General features: G+C 33.6%; 1 protein-coding gene across 1 annotated transcript in view; it reads left to right on the top strand.

The window, feature by feature from the left end:
* Positions 1–7,454: 7,454 nt before the first annotated feature.
* Positions 7,455–14,200, top strand: part of LOC106475185 (zinc finger protein 528-like) — a 9,522-nt gene continuing 2,776 nt past the window's right edge. Inside the window, exons 1-2 of the mRNA XM_013935885.2 lie at positions 7,455–7,727; positions 13,277–14,200. Coding sequence (XP_013791339.2) covers positions 7,658–7,727; positions 13,277–14,200 — 994 coding nt within the window. The 5' untranslated portion in view covers positions 7,455–7,657. The remainder of the gene's footprint in view (positions 7,728–13,276) is intronic.

Here is a 14,200-nt window from a genome sequence, read left to right as displayed (position 1 = left end):
AGGTTACCTGATGATGACAAAACCTTGTCGAAACGTTGTACATTTGCTGTTATGTTAAACTTATATTAAAGTTTTTCTTCATTACCATTCAAGCCGTCTCCAACCATTATTTAGCAATCTGTATGAATTTCCTGAAAACTTATGTGGTATATACATGAGGTATGTGCTTGGTGACCATCAGATCTAGAAATATGAGTTTGTTACTTCGTTATTTTCAAGGGGCTCATGAAATCTGAAATATTGTCTGTAGTTGAATCTTGTCCATATGTCTAATTTATAATATATTAACATCAAATATTGCTGACATATCAAACAACAAGATTTTCATGTAATTCTCGCATGAAGTACGATAACCCTTTTCTCTTAAGAAACTGAAACATTATATGGCATTACTGCTCACTAACTAATAAAAAAAACTTGAACGTCTTTAAATACTAGACACAAACTGCATATATGTGCAACTTAACACATAAAACGTCTAAACATTAATCAAGTTTAAGAACACTGTTAGTGAGAGAAGTGTTTATGTATATATATATATATATATATACGCTTCCTGAAAAAAGTAAGATATAAATTCGAAATTCATTAAAGATAATTCATGCATAAGGCTAGTAAAATTATGAAGATGTGGTTAAATCTATATACACACGAGTAATCACATGTTTAACAACGAGAAACTATGTGTTATTGAATTGTGATATCAGATTATTTCATAGTGGTGAAGGCTTGTGGTTAAGCATTATTGGGTTCCTTCATAGTGGTGAAGGCCTGTGGTTAACCATTATCAGATTACTTCATAGTGGTGAAGGCTTGTGGTTAAGCATTATTGGGTTCCTTCATAGTGGTGAAGGCCTGTGGTTAACCACTATCAGATTACTTCATAGTAATGTAAATTTATGGTTAAGCATTATTAAGTTACTTTATAGTGGTAAATGCCCATGATAAAACATTATTAGGTTAATTAATAGTGGTGAATATTAACTTCTAACAACATGCCAACATGTTATGAATTTCTGATATCAGATTATTTGTGAAGGCCTCTGATTAAGTATTATTAGTTGCATATTTCAGATGGACCTTAGTAGAATTGAGTTGAAGGCCGACATTCAGTGTATGTTAAGATTTAACAGGAAAGGTTGCAACACTCAGGAATCCTTTAGCAGAAAGCAGCAAGCACGTAATCAATGATCAACCATCTACATTTCCAAGTCAAACGAAAACTATTACTCCCAGCGGGAGATTGGCGCCATCTAGCGGATTCACAAATTTGAAGTAGCAGGTTATCATTAGAACTGCTTAAATGTTCAATGTAAACAAAAATTACGTAACTTAGTCACGAGGTGAACGGGATTTTGTTTTGGAGAAGATTGTTAGGAGAGGTACAATACCAAAACTACTACAGTATAGTATCTGCTGTCTTGACTACTAATAATGTACATATGAAAGATAGGCAGTCATTGCTGAAAACGAATGCTCGTAGACTACTATCTGCGCTGATAACACACGCATTGTCTTACACCATAGTTTAGTTTGTTTGAAATTAAGCACAAAGCTACACAATGGGCTATCTGTGCTTTGCCCACCACGGGTATCGAAACCCGGTTTCTAGCGTCGTAAATCCGCATACATACCGCTGAGAAACTGGGGGGGGTGGGGGTATAATTTAGAAGATTTTCAAAAAAGACACCAGGTGTTAACTACCAAGAAAAAAGAGAGAGGATAAATACATTTTAAGATTTGCAGTTGTGTACAAAATAATCGAACTTTTCATTCTATTTACATGTTTTACAATTAATAAGTAAATCCAGATTTTTTTCTGTTTGGAAAATCCATCCCATCAGAAGCAATGTGTATCGAAATAATAATAATAATTTACAACTGCTTAAATTATCTTTCATAAAAAAATCACCTTAGAAAAAAATAACGATTTATTTACTATTAGTGATAGCTAGTTGAACATCACAGGCTCACATATATGTATATCATTCTTCTAGCTTACACAGTTACCACAGTCACAAAGTATATCGGGGCAAAAACAAATAAACATGGTTCTTAGATTTGACATTCATATAAACACAATTCTTAAATTTGACATTCATATTCCAAATATTCGTTTGGAATAAACAATGCTTAAATCTATCAAAGCTGACATACTTCGAATGATCACCGATATTTGGTCGGTTACAAACGTATTGAACTGGCTGGATCTGAATAGTATAGAATGAGACTTCTGAGAATTATGAGAACTGTTAGGTTGAAAACTAGAACGTTTCACAGGTCACATGCGCTGACATTTTATATATGCATGTGTAAAATTGGTTACAACGCATTTTAAACAGGAAGTTATCATCCCTGTTCTCTGAAATGCCTCAGACGACCCATAGTGATAATTCTTCGAAATCATTACCGCTACTAAATTATGCTCTGATGAAGATGACTTTATGAACCCTGAAGGGTAAACATCACAACAGCCTTTCACAAGTAAAATTTTTTTTTTTAAATTTGACTGGTTTGACTTTTCTGTGGAAGAATCGAGTGAAACAATAAATATTAGTCATTAGTTTGTTTTAGCTTATTAGAAATGACGAGAGAGAGAGTCAGTCACAAGTCGCTGGAATAATCAGTTACAAGATAGTGTTACTAAGTGTAAATGTTTCTCAGTACATATTACCGCATAGTGTTGTGGTCAACCTCGTATCTGTTTTCGGGAAAATATAATATATACTGGACTGTTATTTCTCTATGACTTGAAATATTGTATACTTAGCTTATCAACCTTCATTTAAAGAACAAGACAAATGTAAAAAAATAATATCCTTGTTGGACTATTATAAGAGCACGACATTTGGAAATATTGACCTTATTTGTGAATTATTTATCACAAAATCCGACATCAAATAATAGATTTATTTGACTACTCACCTTTTTAAACTACTTTTACTTATCAGAAGTTGAAATTGTATACACTGTGTAGCCCCTGGGTGGAAGACAGACAAGGTTACATTTTCAAAACATAATTAAATAAATGTGTATGGAGTGCAAATTATTTCAACGCGAAAAACTAATTTCGGCAACTTACCGCTCATTATTACTGTGTTTTAGCTCACGGAAATCGCTATTTCTCACTCATGTGTAAACCTACAATGTACATTATAGTTAAGTTACAGGAAAAATAATAAAACAATAGCAAATCACTTTAAACTGACATTCTGTACTTGCATATCAAACGTGGTGTAAAGGCATTTTGTGAATAATCAAATACATATATTTTCTTTTATATTGCTTATCTAACTTAAACTGCATATCTGCTCCACGAGTCTCCTGTGGCTCGTGAGATTCGTGACTCACCGTAAAGTTTTGTTATTTTCTATTCTGTAGAATGATATCAGATAGTGTGTGTGTATCACCAATTTTTACAATTGATAGAAAGTTAAATTTTATATTCAATTTATAACAGGAACGTTTTCATTTGGAAGATTATTGGTGCAGATTCAAGTAACAGCAGGAATTAGACTACGGGAGGTATCACGCACGTGCGTTTTGCAAACCATATTGTAATACGAAGACTGGAACTATGTTGAATACATGCGCTATTTGCACGACTTACTTATCACGTGAACAATGATTATAGTACACAGCCTGGTAATTCAGTTGGCCTAAACTCAGGGCCAAATGTCAGACATTCATAGAGCGGGTCATTCTGCCACCAAAGTTAAATAGCATAAAAAAAGAAAAAGATTTGGCTTTCCTGCATTCCAAGATGCGATGAGCTCGTGTTTAGTGACAAACAACAAACGATCACGCAAGCTCGTGGCGATATACATCGCGCCACGTGAAGCTGTTGTAAACGGGTGTGCCCACGTGCCGTGTTCAATACAATTTTCTGTTCTTCGATCAGTCACACCAGGGGTCACTAGTGAATAGATAATTCTTAAGTTTAATACTAACATTTCACAATAAATTATTTATAAAATTGTTAACAGAGAAGGATTTGTAAAATTGTTAACAGAGAAGGATTTGTAAAATTGTTAACTGAGAATGATTTGTAAAATTGTTAACTGAGAAGGATTTGTAAAATTGTTAACTGAGAAGGATTTGTAAAATTGTTCATTGAGAAAGATTTGTAAAATTGTTAACTGAGAATGATTCGTAAAATTGTTAACTGAGAATGATTTGTAAACTTGTTAACTGAGAATGATTTGTAAAATTGTTAACTGAGAATGATTTGTAAAATTGTCAACCGAGAAGGATTTGTAAAATTGTTAATTGAGAATGATTTGTAAAATTGTTAATTGAGAATGATTTGTAAAATTGTTAACCGAGAATAATTTGAATAGGAACTGCAAACTTTCGAATTTAAAACATGTATTTATTTATTCTAACTTTAAACCGTATTTTTGACAGTTGACACAGGTCTAAGTGATCAACCTAAGAAAGCGATTACAATAATCTTTTAATTAATCGGTTTATTTCTCGAATCTATATTTGTAACATCATTTACTTTATTCAAAATCCACCTGACCTTACTAACAAAATATTGTGCAGGGTTCTCTAAGCATGATCCAACAATATTTATGCCTACGGACTTACGATGCATGGATCAAATGTGCTTCCTATCAATTTCAAACTGAGTACTTTTTTGTTAGAACCACATTTTTTGCTGAAATTCTGTAACTATTTAATTACCAACGGAGGGTACATTAAGTATCCAAAGTGTTTACAATAAATTGTTTTGTTAAACATTTACAATAAGCATACATAATTCACTTGGACAAGTACGTCTATTTAATTTCTGTTGTGCATATTGGCGTATAGAAGACATATTAATACTAGAAATAAACGATCTTATAACACCAATATGTTGTTTCTATTTAATTAGATACTCAACGTTTTGCTTTACAGCTTCTTTAGAAGCGTTCACTAAAACACAAACCGAAATGAACAGTACAAAGCTTTAAAAAGTATGTCTGTTTGATATCATTGTATTCAGGGAGTTAAACAATTTAATTGTTTTTCACACTATTGCTCTGTTTGTTAGTCTCCCTTAAACCTGTAATTTATCTTCTTTTTGAGTTACTTTAACCTATTGCCTTACCTTTTTGTCGTACCTGTTCGAAAAGCTGTTCCTAATGAATTTGGGTGTATATAAACTATTATATAAGCTTACTGTCTTTTAATTATGCATAAAACAAAATATTTTTGCATTATGTATTGCACGTTGTTCATTATTGGCAAAATAATAGTCTAAATTGGTCAAATTGTTTCAGGAATCAACTGTAAGGCAATTGGTTTATGACATTAAACAAACGTATTTTACTCAACTCACGTACGTGCTACTTATGCTTTTGCCATGTTCGAATATTTTTCATTACCTATTTTTCCATTTTAGGATTAACCTTGAAAGTTTCAAAACCTTTACATTTGTAGCAGCCTTTCCTTCGCATAGAATTCCAAAGGCCCTTGCCATTTCTACAAGCTTCTTTGACATTTCTTTCTTAGAACTTTATTTGTAAGTAATATTACTACCGATACAATTCGGCCACCAATTCTTTTCCAACTCATCACTTCACATATCATCTCCTTTATCTTTAACCACTCATCATATTTCCGATTTCTACGTTTTTACGCGTTGTTCTTTAGGATTTGTTTATTGTTTTGGATCTAATTGTTGTACCTGTCTTTCCTGTTATGTGTCCTCTCTGTTATTCTCTTTCTTTGACTGCATGGATATGTCGTTAGCTCTTATAAAAACCACCTCGTTTCTATATATGTTTATGTACAAATGATTTTCACATAATAGACTAAAGAATCCGTAATGAGCTACACATATTTTTTTTCGTTATGAACAGAGAGGATTCGTGGTGAACTAAATACACGTAAGTACCTTCAGTTGCTCTGCCAAGATGTGTGTTGAATAACCACTGAAGTCACAGAGAAAACTTACAGCATTTGACGTTAGGTAATTTAGTTTTTCACTGTAACGTTTTATTTCAAGTAAGAGCACGTGAAGTCTTGAATCTAAAAGTACATTATTACTATTTTGTTTGTTTATCTGAGAGTCAAGTAAGCCGTAAACGTTTGTGATAATTACATATGAACAAAGATATTAAAATTAAAAATTACAACAATTCAGTAACCACATCTAGTAAAGACTCTTTTTTTTAATTTCTAGTTATCTAATATTTCAATAATTACATCTAGTAGATTTTTTACTTAAGTTGACCTTAATATATAATTATCTTACTTTTCAATAACTACATCTGTTATAGATTTTTACTCAGTGTAACCTTAATACCTAGTTATTTTAAATTTCAATGGTTACATCTGGTAATTTTTTTTTACTTAATTTAGCATTACTACTTAATTATCTTACATTTTGATAATTACACCTGGTAGGTATTTTTACTTAATTTTACCTTAATACCTAGTTACTTTACATTTCAATAACTACATATGTTAGGCATTTTTACTCCGTTTAACCTTAATACCTAGTTATGTTATATTTCAATAACTACGTCTGGTAAGTATTTTTTTTATCCAGTTAGACATTAATTTATGGTTATCTTACAACAATTCAGAAATTCAATTTATCAAACTTATTTCCAGTGCTTCGTATTAGATCTTAATCATGAATCTCCTCATGTGGAGATCACCCATATAGGAAGTATTTTTGTAACTACTTCCACTCATATATTTAATTATCGAATATAAACGTGACTGCGGAAATAAACTAATGTTAGGATATGATAGAACATAATTAATCTATATTAATGAACATGTCATCCATCACTCGTTATTCTAAGCAAGGAACTCCTTCTGGTAGAACATCAAACATGGTCTGTGGTGAAAAAGCAAAACGTTTAAATATATTATATGAAATCTTTCAGTTATCGTAAAAAATCGAAAAAAAAAACACACACACTAAGAAACTAAGGAAGTACTGTAAGTACCTTTTTCATAATTTTCTGAAAATGTAAAAATAAATTAAATTTGATACTTGAAGTTAGATATACGTTATTTATAAGTGTTGATAACACAAATATACAAATACACATCAATGTAACTCCATAAATTATAGGGATAAACTAATATGAGAAAATATAAAAAATTGAAACTAATTTGAGAACGAAAATGATTATAATTATCCTATAAACAAAAGTATAATAATTTTAATTCATGTAAGTTTTCAAGAGTAGTTTCTTAGAACTCAAAGGGATTTGTGAAATGTCAAGTACAGAACGTTCATTCTGAACATTACGTGGTTGATACATTTTCCTTTTAAGCTTCTTTTTCCTATATTTAAATATTTACATGACAGATTTTTTTCCCTGGGAACACGCTTGTTATAAATAGTCCCAACGTTAGCCGACAGGGGCACAATTTGCCCTTGTATAGGTTATCATCCGGGCATTGCGTTTGAGCGTTACCGTCGCTTGTGTATCATTGCCCAGGCTATCTAACATATCAAGCCAAGCACAGTGAGAACTCAACAGCGTAACAGTATGGGAACTTATCCTGCTGCGTTCTACGGTCTGCGAACATTCCTCCCGCTGATTTGGTAATGGACCAAAGGAAGAATTTTTGATGATTCCACCATCCGTTTACTGTAGATTCATTAACATTCAGACTTGAGACAACGTTTAAAAGTCTACTCATGTTGCTGGACAAAAGCTATAGACACAAGAGAACATTTCAGTTGAATCAACTCCCTTCTTTAATCAGTGGTAAGTAGTTAAAAATGTCTCAACAGAAAAAGGCAAGATCTGTTTTTTCTCAGAATATATATTTTTTATGCAATAAATATTTTTTTCTTAGGTTTCAACTTCGGTTTATAAAACAGCAATTGAAATACGTATTTTGAAAGGCAGTTTGTTCTCGTTTTATTTTTCAATGCCAGGGGAATCGCTACAGAACAATGTATAGGGGTTTATAGCCATACAATACCATCAAAAGGCGTAACACTTTATGTTGTAAATGGTGTTTCTTAGCAACATTTCTTACCTTTATAAATTCTGTTTAACAACATTTCCTACCTATACAAATTCTGCTTAACGACATTTCTTACGTATACAAATTCTGCTTAACAGCCCTGATTGTTGACGAAAGTTTATTTGTGAGCACTCTGTGCGCTAGAGGATTTTGATCTCGAAGTGATAGGCCAGAGGAAAGACAGGTCAGCTCTATCCACCGTAAACTTTTGAGCTACTTTTGTCAGACCAAATATCAGGATTTGAACTATACTCTCATAACGCACCCATTTTTTTTTATTATTTCTAAAAGTAAATAAAAAATAGAATAGAACTGAAAACTTGTGTTAAATACTTAGTTTTTAGATAAGTAAGAATTAAGCTTTCTTTACATGAAATTACTTGTTTTATCTTTGAAGAGGTATGTTTATTTAAACATCAACTGTTAGAGGTTTTAGTTGGTTGCTTAGCTCAGAGCTACACAATGCGTAATGTTCATCGTCGCGGGGAAATAGACCCCGAATTTTGGTATTGTAAGGCCACAAATTAACTGCTGACCCCTCGGGTACTATACATGTTGAAGACAGTGTTAAGAACTGCTGTAAACGTATTTTAGAACCTATGCTAATAAGTACCGATTAGATCTTTCCAACAAAAATACTTTATATTTGTTTTTGATGTATTACTTGATATATATAGGCAATGTGCGGAAATTGACATTGGCACATTTCATCAGACATGTCAGTCTCTGAGTTAACGTTAGGTTTCCACTTGTTGGACGTTGTTACAGCAGTGTTTTAATGCTAACAGGAAACAAGTATCACACTATAAATTCAGTGACAGGAAAACAAATGAATATGTTGCTTGTAAAAGATTTGGTACAAAGAGTTGTAAGTTGTAGTAATTCGGTATAAAAACAACTTTAATTCTGGTGTATATAAAGCATCATTTCCGTATTTTATAAAAAAAAGAACCTCGCAGAATCGCATAACTTCAACATATTTCTACCTTATATACGTTTTTAAAAATTTGCTTGACCACTTTTGACTCTTGTTTCTTATGGCGAATTACTATTCTGGCTCTAAGGGTTGTAACATAAGAACCAATACATCATCTACGCATTTCGTAAGGAATTCCAGCCCTACAGTGCAATCACTTACTTTGAATTTCAGCTAAATAAGATATATATAATTGTCAAAGTTGGATTTGAAACTTGTGTAACAGCAGATGACAATTAGGCTTACAAAAACTTTAACAAGATCCGTAAAATTCTAGCATTTATTATCTACGACTGTGTTCGAATAAAGATGTCATGTTAGCATTTGTTATGTACGGCTGTGTTCGAATAAAGATTTATCTTTATTTCTCAGTCTTTAAATATACGCCCCCAGTGACACTGCGGTATGTCTGCGGACTTACAACACTAGAAACCGGGTTTCGATACCTGTGATGGGCAGAGTACAGATAGCCCATTGTGTAGCTTTGTGCTTAATTACAAACAAAAAACAAAACATTAAATATACGTTTCGGTGTAAGAGATGCACGACGATTTGTATTAAATTTATATACATCTAGATTTTGGTTTACAGGGCCAACCACACTCTTTTTTTTATGTTATTATGGAACGGGGCCTAGAGCAGTCTAGTGGTTAGCATGCTGAACTGTGAATCTGAGGGTCTATGGCTCGTGTCACGTTCACGCCAATTCACGCTCCGCACTTGGAGACTGTGGGTGCAATATAGGAATGACTGAGAAATCCCATTTTTCGATTACTGTAGCCCAAGAATTGTCAGTGGCGCTGTTGATCGGCTGTTTTCCTTTAATCTATCAGTTTAAACTGGGGGACGAGTTGCGCGAATAACCGTTGAGGAGCTATTTTGAAACTTTTGAGAAAAACAAACAAACTTTAGGTAATATGATTTATTAAGTTTCGATAATATCTTCAATGTTTTTTTATATGATTTGTGACTACGGTAGTGGCTTATCGCAGTGTATCGGTGGTTACGAAGTTAGAATGATGACTCACTCAAACATAATTACGAACAAGAAACAAGTAACTATCTTCAGACACGTAGCAATCTCACAAAATAAGGAACGACTCTTTTTTTGTCTGCTAAAATCAGTTTTTTGAAATTATTGAATTTAGGTCGTGTTTTACGTTATTGCTATATATTTCCTGCAGCAACTATACACTGACCAACGCATTTTATCACATATCTGATGCAAATGGTTGAACTGAAGAAGTTATATCGGTGTTATTTTCGTTATATTTATATACACATGCGTATAACTGGGTTGCAATACATACTCGTTTCCTTTTTATGTGTTTCTTGTTTATTACAGTCCGGTTGAACCTTGCTATTCGATCAGCCAACAGTAGCCCAAGTGTTGAATACTATTTGACTAACCGTTTTTCCTCCAGTCTGTGGTCCGGCATGGCCAGACGATCGCGGGGTCCCACCAAACATGTTCGCCCTTTCAGCCGTGGGGCATTATAACGTGACGGTCAATCCCACTATTCGTTGGTAAAAGAGTAGCCCAAGAGTTAGCGTTGGGATGTGATGACTACCTTCCTTCCTTCTAGTCTTTCACTGCTAAATTAGGGACGGCTAGCGCAGATAACCCTCGTGTAGTTTTTTACGAAATTAAAAACAAACAAACAAATCCTCCAGTCTGTCATTTGAAAATTACGGACGATTGTGCGCAAATAGCCCTTGGGTATCTTTACTCGTAATTCTACAACAAACAAACAAACAAACACTCATAATTTCTTAATCCTTCCCAGTCGGTTGTCTTTTTCAGATTTATTATAAAAATATAAAATGGCAACGTGATCAGAAATCGAACAGTATTCCATAAACTATTTTGTATGATGCTAGAAATGTGCTAAAAGCTTAATATTTATATGAAGACACAAGCGAAGAGGCTCAAATGAAGAGTGAATTAATCTTTAAGAAAATCATTTTGAGCAGTATCAGTTTTATAATTTCCTCATAAAATAAATAGATCGTAAAGTTATACGATGTTAGTTGTGACAAATGCATGAAATCTTTCTAAGACTATTAGTGTTTTATGAATTAGTGTGATATGTTAAAAGAGATGAGAAATTAGTGTGTTCCTGGATGTATAATCTGTAAAGAATCAATATATATATATTTTAGTTTAATTAAAGTTTGTTATACGTGAAAGATTTAAATTTCGTGGACTATTTAATGAGATAAGGCTATCTAATTTACGTTTGAGCTTGTACTATATTGATTTAAAATAATCTTAGTCAAGTAGGCCTCGTAAGGCATTGTTGTAGATATGGCAAGTAAGCACCGCTATCAGCGAAAGAACCATACTGATGAATTACCGATAAATATTGAAGATATGGTGTTTATTTCTGACTGTAGTACCTCATTAGTTACATTATGAATCAATTTCATCTTAGTTTCGAGTTTTTCAAGGTGTCATTGTTTGAATCTGAACCTAAGTATACTAAAGTAGCTTAGTCTAAAAAATTATTAATTTTGGTTTACAACTACTATGAAAAGTCTAGTCGTTTTAGAAATTATGAGTTTAAGTTAAATAAAAAAATTCTGGAAAATGTCTAACAAAACGTTGAACATTTTATTTGTGTCATCATTGATTATAGATATTAAGTATTTGTCAAGTCTGAGTTAAAGAAAACAGAAAATTGCTAAAAAGTATGTAACACCCGGAAAAGTCGATACTTTCAATTTATCCAATAGTCCTTTAGTAAAGTTGCTAGTTGTTTCAAGTGTTTTAGAGAAGGCTGGAATAATGTATAAAATAAATAACACAAGAAAATACATCCTCAACCAAAAACAAAAAAAACAAAAAACAAATCGTTCTAGCCTAATGAAGATCCAAGAATTATTACAATTTTCCTATAAATTTAAGAATATTCCATGCTAATGTTTCATTTCATATTTATATAGCAATTGTACAAATACCCTGAAATGGCTGTCTCTTCGACGTGCCCTTCCTATGTGCCCGCTTCCCCCGTGATATTTTAATGTGGTTCTGTTTCTTCCTTCCTGGCTACTGTTGTGCTTGGTGTGGCATATCCGAGAAATTGTCCTCGCCTTAATAACCAGACTCCTTGATATAAGTATGTAACTTTAATGCAGCGGTCTAAATACTTTGATTAAATATTCCTCAGAGTTTAGTTTAAGTCATTTTCTACAAGCTTCCAAATTTAGAAAAATCTCCCTGGTGGACAAATGTGAATATCGCAAATACTTTATTTTAATTTTTTTTTTGTGGGATGCATTAATACTGCTCGCCCTTTCAGCCGTGGGGGCGTTATAATGTGACGGTCAATCTCATTCTTCTTTGGTAAAAGAGTAGTCCAAGAGTTGGCGGTGGGTGGTGATGACTAACTGCCTTCCCTCTAGTCTTACACTGCTAGATTAGAAACAGCTAACCCAGGTATAGCCCTCGTGTAGCCTTGCGCGAAAGTCACAACAAACCAAATAATTTTTACTGAAGACAGCAATTCTTGCGATTAATCTTGAAAATGTGTGGTTTAAATGGCACCAGTCTAGCTGAAGCTGTATATTTCATCATGTATTCTCACGTATTTACTAAATACGTTTTTTGTTAGATGTTTTCACTTGTGGTTTCAAATTGCACATATATTACCATGAGCCATTTGGGGTCATTTTAATATTCCAAACAAGGCAAGGTTATATGAGTGGAATATTATATATGTTGCTATAGGGGTCTTTTATGCATAAGACGTGTAAACTCTGGTGTATGCTTTCATCGTATTCCTTCTATTGTTTTGGTTCCGTGGGGATGCACGATGGTTTTAAGGATCCCCTTCTTTTGCTGGTGTATATCGCGTATAGATATGTTAATAAACAAATATAAAAAGATAATATAACTGAATTTACATTATGTAGCATATGAATATAGACATATGGAGGTTATCATACTAGTCAATTAACACGTTGGCTGCCATGTGCCCCACTGGTGAGTCACAACCGACTTTTAGTTATGGTGAGTCATAGACAGTTATGTTTCAAAGCCAAATTTCTCTTGTAGCATATGAGTTTAGGACAACTGTGACTGCTCCTTGGCACCTTTTGAATGTTTAATTATATTTATACTTAATTTATTATATGGCAGCCAACGTGTTACTTTCAACAGTAGTCCAATATCTTTGGTTTTTCAGCCACTGGAAGTAACTTCTTTCTTCAGAAAATAAGGAAATGGTGTACTATGTCAGAAAGACAAGCTAATTTCAAGCTTTATAATAATTAATTAACAATTTTATCATTTTGATTAACACACAGATGTCCACCGGGAAGGACAAACGTTCCTCCCAACACCGCCATTGACCCCCACGAGTCACCATGGAGCATCACTCCCCTTCAGTCTGACAACGGTATTACTTCCGACATCGAGTATCACTTCTTCAGTCGTGCCAAAAACACTTTCTTCTGCAACGTTCATTACTCCATCACTCGATGCAAGAGAAATATCTTCAATAGAATCTGTATCTCCATCCGTCGAATCAACAACGTTACCTTCCGTTGATCGATCGAGCTTGAAAATAGTGCTTCCTTCATCCAAATCTTCCACTACGCCTTCCATTCCTATATCTAATAGACAAGCAAGCTCGCGTTATGTTCCCACGGTCAATTATCCTAGAATGACCAACTTCCCTGTCCCTTTTACCTTACAGTTGAATTGGCTGTCTGCGTCAAGCCCAGTTAGCCCAACTTCACAGATAGGAAAAGTGCATTCATTTGATAGTCAGTTTTCTCGTCTTGGTAATTTGTTTTATAAACAGTTGAATCAAAATCCTTCCCTATCGAACAGTGGAAGAAAAAAATTTGACTTTTCTCGTCTTGCTGAGTCAGCGACAAGCCAAGAGGAAACTGAAACTCGGAATGACCTGAAAGGATGGTGCATGACTAGAAGAACTACAAGAGATCATTTGTCACCCCTGAAGAAAGCAGAGTTTAGCAAGCCTTTACAGTTTGGTTTAAATGACTATTTATCAAGCATGCCCACCTTACAGCCATTGAGCCCATTTCTTGTAAGCCCACAATACACTCCGTCTTTACCCAGTCGCACAGATTGTCTTCCTGGACTTATGGAAACAACTAACTTCTACACCCGTCGAATGACATCTTCGCGCACTAAGAAGGAATTCATCTGCAAGTATTGTCAACGAAGGTTTACCAAATCCTACAACTTACTGATTCATGAAC

This window comes from Limulus polyphemus, unplaced genomic scaffold (assembly GCF_000517525.1).
Source record: "Limulus polyphemus unplaced genomic scaffold, Limulus_polyphemus-2.1.2 Scaffold145, whole genome shotgun sequence".
Lineage (NCBI taxonomy): Eukaryota > Metazoa > Arthropoda > Merostomata > Xiphosura > Limulidae > Limulus > Limulus polyphemus.
The sequence above is the reverse complement of the archived record's forward strand: the minus strand, read 5'-3'. Positions and strand labels throughout refer to the sequence as shown.